Source organism: Ziziphus jujuba, chromosome 10 (assembly GCF_031755915.1).
Source record: "Ziziphus jujuba cultivar Dongzao chromosome 10, ASM3175591v1".
NCBI lineage: Eukaryota > Viridiplantae > Streptophyta > Magnoliopsida > Rosales > Rhamnaceae > Ziziphus > Ziziphus jujuba.
The window spans coordinates 19,933,526-19,945,531 of NC_083388.1; the positions used below are offsets into that span (position 1 = coordinate 19,933,526).

Consider the following 12,006-nt stretch of genomic DNA (forward strand, 5'->3'; position numbering starts at 1 on the left):
ATAAAACACATTTTTGCAAAAATTTAATTTGGCCTACCAAATGTTTATTTTTGGCTTTGCCCATGGGTTTTAAAGTAAATAGAGAAATGAAAAAGAGAAAAAAAAAATCCTTGATTCTATATAATTCTATACCAAATTTAATGCTATAGATTTGTGTATTTTTTTTTCCCCCTTGAAACAAAATGTAGTTAAAAAAACAAAAGTTGCAAATGCTGAAAGAAACAATGAGAAATAGAATCTCATTCTTAAACAATATAATAAAAGAATGAATTTTCTCTTTGTCGGGATTGTTGATTAACATAAAAATATAAAAAGAACGAGTACTTTTTTGTTTTTCTATATATGGTTTATTACTTGGTTTTTTTGGTATATTTTGATAATTATTAAAAGTAAGTTGATTATTTCATACCCTTTTGTGTTCTTATTCTAAGGTTAAATTAGCAATTATAATGGTCCAAACAGTCAAATTTATTTTATATTAAAGATTGATAATGAATGTACCATCTACAAAAGAATCCAAGCTGAAAAGAATACACATCAGATCTCAAAAGTACTAAAGATCACATTGTACATATGATGGTTAGTTTATTTTTTTATTATTTCTTTGTTGATCCAATCTTTATATACTTGGAAGCTTTTATTATATATATATATATATATATATATATTATTATCTATTTTGTAATTTTTTTTTGTTTAGACTATTATTTTGTATTTTAAATGTTCATCATCATTATTATTAGAATTTATTATGTAACATAAATAATTGGTCAAAAAGTGAGGATATAATTTAGTAGAAAAATAGAAGAAATTCTTGGAACGTGACCTTAGGTTTATAATATATTTCAAAATTTAAGGTAAATATATTCCAAAATTTTTACAAATATATTTTATATTAAGGTTATAAATTTTATTCATTTGTAAATATAAATAGAAAATCCACTTTAATTACTAAAGTTTGTATGCAAAATATTGTTACGTTATTTTATTTTATTACATTATTATAGAACGTATTTACTTTTGCATAAGAATTTCAAAGAGGTTTTCAAAAGTAAATTGCTGCCACATTTATTTTAAAAGAAGTTTCTAATATACTCATGAATGAAGAGATAATTTTTCTATATAATATATAAACTAAGAAGAGTTACCATCACATGTTAGCATATTACCAATCTAATTTCCTTCTAAAATCATCTTTTTAATTATATTTATTATTTATAATCTTACCTTTTACAACTGTACCTAAATATATATGAAACCAAATTTGTTTTGAAATAAATTTTAAATAAATAATAAATATATATTTATAATATTATATATACAAAATTTTACCATAATGAATATTATTAGGCACATTAAATATAGATCATAATCAAATTATATATAATATTAAAATAAAATATATACAACACATTCTAAATTATATATAATTTGATACTGATTTCAATCATAATTTACAAACTGACACATATGGTAGCGAAACTGTATATATATATATAATATGTATATATATACTTCTTTTTAAATCCAAATTATTGTTAATTAGGTTATAATAATAATAATAACAATAATAATAAATATAATTATATTATATTATAAAGATTTAATATATGAAAATTTGTTATTTGCAAAGAATTAAAAAATACACTTAAATTTAAATTTGAATTCTATTAATGGAAAATATTATATAAATATATTTGAATTTGAATTAAATTATATAAATACATGAATTTAAATTTGAATTTGAATTTTATAGATAAAAAATTAAATAAGTTAACATCTTTTAATTTGTATTTCATAAATAAATTACTTTTATAAAGTCAAAATGTGTTTATAGGATAAATAATAATAATAATAATAAAATAATTAAATTACATTATGAGTATTTAATATATTTAAATTAATTATTTGTAAGGAATCAAAAAATATATTTAAATTTGAATTTAAATTTTATAGTTGAAAAATATTATTTAAATACATTTGAATTGGAATTAAATTATATAAATACATTTGAATTTAAATTTACATTTCATAAATGGAAAAAATTAGATAGGAAAATTTCATATATGAAAAAAATTATATCAGTAAATATTTTTGAATTTGAATTATATGATTGTATAGTATTATATATAAAGGTAAAATTTATAATTTTTAACAAACTTTTATAGTATAGATTGAAAAAAAAATTTAAATATATTTATTAACAATAATTGTTTAAATATAATTAATTATGTAGATTATATTTAAAATTGTCTATTATAATTAAGTTAGATATCTCGTGCATCACACGGAAATGGATTTTAATATGTATATATATATGCAAATCGATAATTTGATTCTTTTAATTTCTTAGACACATTCCACGATTAAGGTTCTCTAATTATAAATATAGGTTATGCATATATGGATAGTTGGAATCTTTTTATATTTTCAAGGACAGGACGCAATTGTACTGTTTGTTTTTTGTTGTTGTTTTTTTTTTTTAAATTATTTTTTTAATGAATATGCAATTGTCATGTCACTACGCATTGACTGCTTTTTTTACATTGCTATTTATAATTGCATTTGTTATACTGCTTCTACAGCTTGTAAAAAATATATAATAAAATATTATATCAAACTATATTAAATAACTCTACACGGGCCGTGCAACACAGGTAGCATGCGCTGTTATATGTAGGAATTATAAAAGAAAGGGTTAATTGTAGTTTGATACTCATATCCAGACTTTTAATTCCTGTATCACAATTCCTGAAGTAGCTGCATTGGAAGCTGGAACAAGGGTGGTCTCAGGTGATCATTGAAGCAGATGCTCAACTGGTTGTTAAAGCTAGCAATGCACGGGAGAAGAGTCTTCTTCGTTGGTCATCTGATGTGTTTTTTGATGAAATACTACATAGAATTACTTGTTTTTCTTTTATTAATTTTGTTTGGACCCTCAGAGTAGCTAACAAAGTGGCCCATAGTGTTTGTCAATAGGCAGCATCCTTCAATGTCTTAGGACCTATACTTCCAAGCTGTCTGCCTATCTCTTGTATATCTTTTATGATTTAAAAGAACGTATTTGAAGAAGCCTCCCGAATCTAGATCTTCTGTACTGGTTTTTTTTTTGTTTCTATGAATTCCTAGTTCTAAGCAAAAAATTATAGTTTGATACTCTAGCTTTAGGATTGGCATCTTAACCCTTCAATATTTTGACTTGACAAATTAAACCCTTGATTTTGTTATATTTAGATTTATTTGATTTTTGACTATATGGTTTATTTTTTATTTTTTGGCTAACAATAGGGTTTAATGGTTGTTTCATACATATTTTAAAATATATATGTCAATCTGCATATTAGAAAAAATTAAAGTGTAAACTATTAAAATTATTTTTAAAATTTTGCAATTTAATCCATTTAATATTGCTAGGACTTTTTTAAAAGTTGAGAGTAATAACAATTTGTTCCAAATAGGTGTTTTAATTTCGCAACCTATCAAAACACTTAAAATGAAAAAAAAAAAAAAATTGGTTACTTTGACAATCCAGAAAGAGTCGGCATGAAACCTAAATCATTTCTTAGCGGCGATTTTCTCCTGGAATATTCTTCCACCAACCACCAGTTAATGAGAGCTTCTTCACCACCAAATCACCTTCAACTACGTCTAATCAACAATAAACTTTGGCGGTTTTCTTATCGTGGTAAGGTGATTAGATCAGTTTGTTCTTTTATGTATAATTTTCAGATAAAAATCGAAGATGGTCTTTTATTGTTTATTATATATTACTTTAATAAGTTTTTATATCAAGTTTGTTATTTGGGTTTGATTTAGTTAATTGTTATTTTGAATTAACGAAATAAATAAAAATATAATCGTGTATGAAGGGAGTATTTCAATTGAAGTCATGGAGTGGGCCACTTGGATCATTTAAGCATACATAAATATACATACATATATATATATATCTATTGTGTGTCTAATTTTCCTTTTGCACTATTGAATTTGCTTAGAAACACAAATAATAATATTTACACTACTATCGTCAAACGTTGTCTTTTGAAGCAATTTGGGAGATCCTTGTAGTTTTTTATTCTTAAGAATTTTGCCTAATGCATTTTTAAATAATTTATTAGCAGATTTGAAGAGAGAGTGACTTTATATATGACTCTTTATGGATATATACTAATTGATGTGAAACATTCAGAAGTCAGATTGGAATGAAGGGGAGTTTGTGCAATCTAGCAGAGGGTGTGATGGAGCAAATCCTGTTGAGATTACCGGTGGAGTCTCTGGTACAATTCAAGTGTGCTTGCAAATGCTGGCACACTCTCATCGACTGCCCTGAGTTCATGGCCAAGCATCTCCACACTTCCAACAATATGTCATCGTCTTCTACGTCCTTATTATTCACTGATAAATACAAACTCAGTGCTTTTGAAAATGCAGAATTCTCAAGGTTAACAATATACCATGATGATGATGATGATGATGATCATCCTTTGATAAATTATGGTGTTGATGAAGTATGCAAGCTACCAATTGGTAATAATCTGTACGTGGGGACTCAATGTAATGGCATCTTTTTGATGTGTGAAAAGTCATTTCAAGCCATTAGTCTGTACAATCCCACAACCAGGAAACTTTGGCTTATTCCTGATGCATGCCCCATGGATTGTATCGTGCAAGCAGTGGGATTCGGCTACGATTCCAGAGCTAATGAGCATAAGGTTGTTCGGATTACATCGTCTAACAATAACAATGGCAATAGCAGTAAAGTTTGCAGTGCTCATATATACAATCTTAGCAGTATTAGCAATGATTCTTGGACAGAGATCGAGCTGCCAATAGAAGATAAAGACAGTTTATCCATTTGTGAGTATGGCAATCAAGTTTACTGCAAAGGAGTTTATTACTGGATGACCGATGGAAAAATAATTTATTTCGACATAAGCGATGAGGAATTCCATGTAAAACCGTTGCCAAAAGAAAATGACTTGCCGCTAGTCCGGGTACAAAAATTGATGTTGTGGAATAATGATTTTGTTGCTTTGTTGATCTGCTCTGGAGGCATATTGGAACCATTAGAAATTGAAATGTGGGTATTGATGGATGGTGATGATGGTCGTTGTTGTTGGACAAAACATCTATCAATCGGGCCACTAATCTTCTGTTACTGTCCATTGTCGTTTTGGAAGAGTGATGAGCTCCTTTTGGCGTATTATCCTCACTATAAACCTCCATTGAAAATGACCTCCGACAACCTTGGTACCCGGAAGCTTAGGGATCTTCCTATACCTTGTTCTTCCATTTTTGACAATGATGTAGAAGTAATTCCCTTTGTAAAGAGTCTGGTTTCATTCCACACGACTGGTACCAAATCTCTTTCAGCTTTACCATGCAAACATTTAGAAACCAGTACTAGTACCAAAGGTTGGGACACCAAAACCACAGTGGGATTATTTACCTACATTTCGATATTGACATTAGGAATTCGTTGGCTCAAGCATATTAAAAGCCAATCCGGTTCCCCGGAATAATATATATCTTCGTTTGGTATATTGTCTTATGATTGTCACATTTTTTATGATACAATTCGTCATAAATTATATCTATTTAGAGATTTTCTTTATTTTATTTTTTTGACGATTTGATACAATTCGTCATAAATTATATCTATTTAGAGATTTTTTTTACTTTATTTTTTGACGATTTGAGTTTGTTTAATATTTTGTAATTACTTTTAATTCTTCTTCTGCTTTTTACATGTCTAGATGTTACTTATGTTCAATTTAGTGTTGTAATGGCTCACTCGATGATTCTTTATGATACAATTCGTCATATATTATATCTATTTGGAGATTTTCTTTATTTTATTTTTTTGACGATTTGGGTTTGTTTAATATTTTTTAATTACTTTTAATTCTTCTTTTGCCTTTTATATGTCTAGATGTTATTCATGTTCAATTTAGTATTGTAATGGTAATGAATTACAAGGATTTTAATATATTAGTGTAAAAATGAAACGAGGGAAGGACATCAACTAACAAGAAATTAACACATACTTACCTTTCTACACATGCATTAACAGAGGAAGCAAACATGACAAAGAAAGGTTCACTTGTCTATTGTTACGGTGGTATCTGCATAATTGTCAAATTAGAGTTTATTTTATTTTATTTTAATTTATCTTGATAGTAAAATTTTTGGATTCCAAAATATTTGACATAAGCAAGCTAATTTAATCTGTCCCATATTAGATATTTTATGTATCTGCTTTTTTTATATGGGTGGTGGTGGCTTGGAACTGGAATTATTGTCAAAGAAAATAGTGAAATTCAAAGGTAAATATATATTGTTTTTTTAAAAAAATAAATATTGTTTAAAAAAATAAATAATTATTTCATTAAAAAAAAAAAAGTATACAATTTTTGTCTGGACCCTTGGCCATCCAAAGGCTTAATCGGCTTGAAGGTCGAAAACGTTTCTTCCATTCTGGTCCCGAACTTGACTTCGGCCTGTATTTGTTTTGTTTTTTGGTTGCTAAAAGGCCTGTATTTGTTTGTTGGTTGAATGATGGAGCTGCTCAGTGCATCCAAGTAATAAAATATATGAAAAATTAAATTATTTAAAGAAGTGCATCAATTTTTATTTTTTTAAATGCATTGAATTATTAATGAAATATTGAGAAAATCAACTTACTTTTTTTTTTTTTTTTTTTTGGGTGGAAGAAAAATCAAACTACTTTAAGTATTGAATATTTATGTCGATTTACATAACAAGTTAAAGTAATTTTAAGCTCCATTATCTTAGTGCACTCCTTAAATTCCTTTGTAGATTTGCTTAAGATGGTAAATACAATGTTCCTATTGAATATTTTTTTGGCTTTAAAACAGAATATTTTAGTAGGAACATAATATATATGAGTAAACTGCACAAACAACTCCTCTGGTTTCTTTTGCATATTAAACCCCTTTCATTATTCAGTAGTTACTTGATACATATAAATACCTTTAATTTTTATTTACCAAAAAAATACCTTTAATTTTTGGTTTTGTTGCAAATACTACCTAAAACAGACGTTTGGATTTTTCAAAAGAAAAGGGAGAACATGGGCTTTGGAAAAAAAATAAAAAATAAAAAACAAAGAAGAAGAAGTGAATTTTACAATATTTTTGAATTCTTGTTTCTCAAGTAATGATTTGTCATCTTTTTATTGACTTATATTTAATTATAGGTAATATTCATTCAATAGCTTACTTTTTAATATTTATGTTATATTAAATTTTCAACCAATAAAGGAATAACAAATCACTTTATCATATTAATTTTCAACCAATAAAACAATAACAAATCACTTTATCATATTATTTTGATAAACTTCTTAGTATCCTAATTTTGAATAATGTTATAAACACCGTCTACTATACCAATATATTTATTAAAAATATACGTGTTATTATTTAATATTTATTTAATTTAAAAATGGATAAGTGAACCTTGGAGATATAGTATTATTAAAAATAAATACCATATTTTTTTTATTAATTTATATTTAATTATATTTAATATCCAATATCAATAACTTACTTTTTTATATTTAAGTTATATTAAATTTTGAACTAATAAAACAATAACAAATTACTTTATCATATCAATTTTTTTAGACTTTTTAATAGCCTCAATTTTGAATAATATCATAAACAACTTTTTTAGACTTTTTAATAGCCTCAATTTTGAATAATATCATAAACAACGTCTAATTTACCAATATATTTATTAAAATTGCACAAATCACAATTTAATTAATTAATATATTATTTTAATTTAAAAATGAATAAGTAAATTTTTAAAAAGATAAATGTTACTAAGTGATAGAGTGAAGGCGTGGTCTGGCCTCTGTAGCATTATTTTTACTCTTTTTGTATAAAAAAACATTACTCTTTTCCCAAAACAACCAAAAAAAAAAAAGGCAAATACCTTTTTGCCTAGGACTATTTTGGGAAAACAAAAAAAACCATAATTAGGCCTAAAGTGATTTTAGAGTCACCAAATCATAATCTTCCGCTTGTTTTTTCAACACATGAATATATATATATATATATATATATATATATATATATATATATGTGTTTAATTGAAATTTAAATATCTTTTCTATTTTTTCTGTTAAAATAGTTTTATATCAATCATTGGATCGACATGACACGTTTGACATTAATATTATTAACAACGCTAACTTTTATGATGTTATATTATACATAAAAGCTCCACTTATAAAAAAAAAATTTCAAATTACAAGTTGAGAGATCTATAATAGATAAGATAAGAATAGGTTCCAAATTGGTGTTTTAATTACGTTTGCCAGTCAAAAAAATTAAAAAGAGAAGAAAAAGAAATTTGGTTACTTTGACAATTCAAAGGAGTCGGCAACAATTCATAGATATATGTATCCCAAAAAAAAAAAAATCCATATATATATATATATTTTTTTTTTTAAAAAAAAAAGGAAAGAGAAGAAGAAGAAGAAGAAGAAGAAAGAATTAGTTACGTACTTTGACAATCTATAGGATCGAGTTCCTACCCAAACAAAAAAACAGAAAAAAGAAAAAAGAAAAAATAAAAGGTCGAGTAAGCAACAATCCAACGTACAAAAGAACAATCTATATTTTATTCAAAATTGTATATATAATTATATATTATGAAACTAGAGTTCCGGACGTTGGATGCCTATCTTTGAGAGCTTCTTTACCACCAAGCTTCAATAGTCAACAACAAACTCTGCGGTTTCCTTATCGTGTGCTAAGGTGATTAGACCAATCTCTTTTATGTATAATTTTCTGAAAAAACTGGTATGTATTTTATTTTTTTTCTTTTTAGCGTTGGGTGTTGGGTTTGATTTAATTTTAAATAATAACCTAGATCAGACTTAACAACATATTTTAATTTTATTTGCGCAAAACAAATTTAATATGTACTCAAATAATTCATAAATTTATTTTACGCTTTTGCCTGAAAATGGTCCAAAATTGATAATATAAAATTCTAATGATCGAATTTGATGCCAGACTGTTTGTTTACATATATATATATATATATGATATATATATATATATATATATATATACATATTGTGTTTATTTAATTTCCTTTTGATTTTTGAATTTGCTTAGAAAAATAAATTTTAACTCTCAATTGTCAAAATTAGGTTCTCATGTGAGAATTCCTGTATATGCATATACAATTAGTTTCAAAGGTTTACCATCAAGTTTTGTTTATTAAGATGTATCGCATTACTAATAAAAATTTAAAATGGGAAAAACAAATTGGGTTACTTTGACAATCCAAAAACGAGTCGGCAACAATACACCATATATATATATGTATATATATATATATAACTAGGCCAACAATACACCATATATACTTTATATATGTGTGTACATATAAACTAGGGCTTTGGAGACGAAACCTAAATTAGTTCTTAGCGGCTATCTTTACCTGGAATATTCTTCCACCAACCACCACTTAAGGAGAGCTTTTTTACCACCAAATCATCTTCAAATACTTCTACTCAACAACAAACTTTGATGGTTTTTTTATCGTGTTAAAATGAGTGATTAGACCAGTTTGTTTTTTTATATATGATTTTCCGATAAAATTCGCAAATATCTTTTATTGTTTATTATATATTATTTTAATAAGTTTTTATATTAAGTTTGTAATTTGGGTTTATTATATATTATTTTAATAAGTTTTTATATTAAATTTGTAATTTGGGTTTGATTTAGTTAATTGTTATTTTGAATTAACGAAATAAATAGAAATATAATCGTGTATGAAGTGTTTCAATTGAAGTCATGGGGTGGGCCACTTGGATCATGTATGTATATATTTAAATACATACAAGCATCTATATATATATATATATATATATGTTTTGTGTGTCTAATTTTCCTTTTGCACTATTGAATTTCCCTAGAAACACAAATAATAATATTTAAACTTCTATTGTCAAACGTTATCTTTTGAAGCAATTTGGGAGATCCTTATAGTTTTTAATTCTTAAGAAGTTTGCCTAATGCATTTGTAAATAATTTATTAGCAGATTTGAAGTGAGACTGACTTTATATATGATTCTTTATGGATATATACTAATTGATGTGAAACATTCAGAAGTCAGATTGGAATGAAGGGGAGTTTGTGCAATCTAGCAGAGGGTGTGATGGAGCAAATCCTTTTGAGATTGCCGGTGGAGTCTCTGGTACAATTCAAGTGTGCTTGCACATGCTGGCACACTCTCATCGACGACCCTGCGTTCATGGTCAAGCATCTCCGCACTTCCAACAATATGTCATCGTCTTCTACATCCTTGTTATTCACTGATAAATACAATCTCAGTGCTTTTGAAAATGCAGAATTCTCAAGGTTAACAATATACCATGATGATGATGATGATCATCATCCTGTGATAAATTATGGTGTTGATGAAGTATGCAAGCTACCAATTGGTAATAATGTGTACGTGGGGACTCAATGTAATGGCATCTTTTTGATGTGTGAAAAGTCATTTCAAGCCATTAATCTGTACAATCCCACAACCAGGAAACTTTGGCTTATTCCCGATGCATGCCCCATGGATTGTATTGTGCAAGCAGTGGGATTCGGCTACGATTCCAGAGCTAATGAGCATAAGGTTGTTCGGATTACATCGTCTAACAATAACAATGGCAATAGCAGTAAAGTTTGCAGTGCTCATATATACAATCTTAGCAGTATTAGCAATGATTCTTGGACAGAGATCGAGCTGCCAATAGAAGATAAAGACAGTTTATCCATTTGTGAGTATGGCAATCAAGTTTACTGCAAAGGAGTTTATTACTGGATGACCGATGGAAAAATAATTTATTTCGACATAAGCGATGAGGAATTCCATGTAAAACCGTTGCCAAAAGAAAATGACTTGCCGCTAGTCCGGGTACAAAAATTGATGTTGTGGAATAATGATTTTGTTGCTTTGTTGATCTGCTCTGGAGGCATATTGGAACCATTAGAAATTGAAATGTGGGTATTGATGGATGGTGATGATGGTCGTTGTTGTTGGACAAAACATCTATCAATCGGGCCACTAATCTTCTGTTACTGTCCATTGTCGTTTTGGAAGAGTGATGAGCTCCTTTTGGCGTATTATCCTCACTATAAACCTCCATTGAAAATGACCTCCGACAACCTTGGTACCCGGAAGCTTAGGGCTCTTCCTATACCTTGTTCTTCCATTTTTGACAATGATGTAGAAGTAATTCCCTTTGTAAAGAGTCTGGTTTCATTCCGCACGACTGGTACCAAATCTCTTTCAGCTTTACCATGCAAACATTTAGAAACCTGTACTAGTACCAAAGGTTGGGACAGCAAAACCACAGTGGGATTATTTACCTACATTTCGATATTGACATTAGGAATTCGTTGGCTCAAGCATATTAAAGCCAATCCGGTTCCCCGGAATAATATATATCTTCATATGGTATATTGCTTTATGATTTCACCGTACTCACTAGATGATTCTTTATGATACAATTCATCATAAATTATATGTATTTGGAGATTTTATTTATTTTATTTTTTTGACGATTTGGGTTTGTTTAATATTATTTTTTAATTACTTTTAATTCTTCTTTTGCTTTTTATATGTCTGGATGAATTACAAGGATTTTAATATATTAGTGAAAAAATGCGACGAGGGAAGGACATCAACTAACAAGGAAATAACGCATACTTACCTTTCTACATATTCATTAACATAGGAACCGAACATGAGAAAGAAAGGTTCACTTGTCTATTGTTACGGTGGTATCTGCATAATTTTCAAATTAGAGTTTATTTTATTTTATTTTAATTTATCTTGATAGTAAAATTTTTGTATATGTATATATTTTTGGAATCCAAAAGATTTGACATAAGCAAGCTAATTTAATCTGGAATTATTGTCAAAGAAAATAGTCAATTTTAAAAGTAAATAAATATTGT

At 27.3% G+C, this 12,006-nt stretch overlaps 2 protein-coding genes across 2 annotated transcripts; both read left to right on the forward strand.

Annotated features, from left to right (window-relative positions):
- The first annotated feature begins 4,202 nt into the window (after positions 1 to 4,202).
- Positions 4,203 to 5,553, forward strand: LOC125421007 (F-box/kelch-repeat protein At3g23880-like). Its single transcript, XM_048468704.2, has one exon. It carries the CDS (start codon positions 4,203 to 4,205, stop codon positions 5,520 to 5,522), a length of 1,320 nt encoding a protein of 439 aa, XP_048324661.2. The 3' UTR covers positions 5,523 to 5,553.
- Positions 5,554 to 9,937: 4,384 nt separating this feature from the next.
- On the forward strand, positions 9,938 to 11,551 carry LOC125421162 (putative F-box protein At1g47790). Its single transcript, XM_048469116.2, has one exon. It carries the CDS (start codon positions 10,172 to 10,174, stop codon positions 11,549 to 11,551), a length of 1,380 nt encoding a protein of 459 aa, XP_048325073.2. The 5' UTR covers positions 9,938 to 10,171.
- Positions 11,552 to 12,006: the final 455 nt, after the last annotated feature.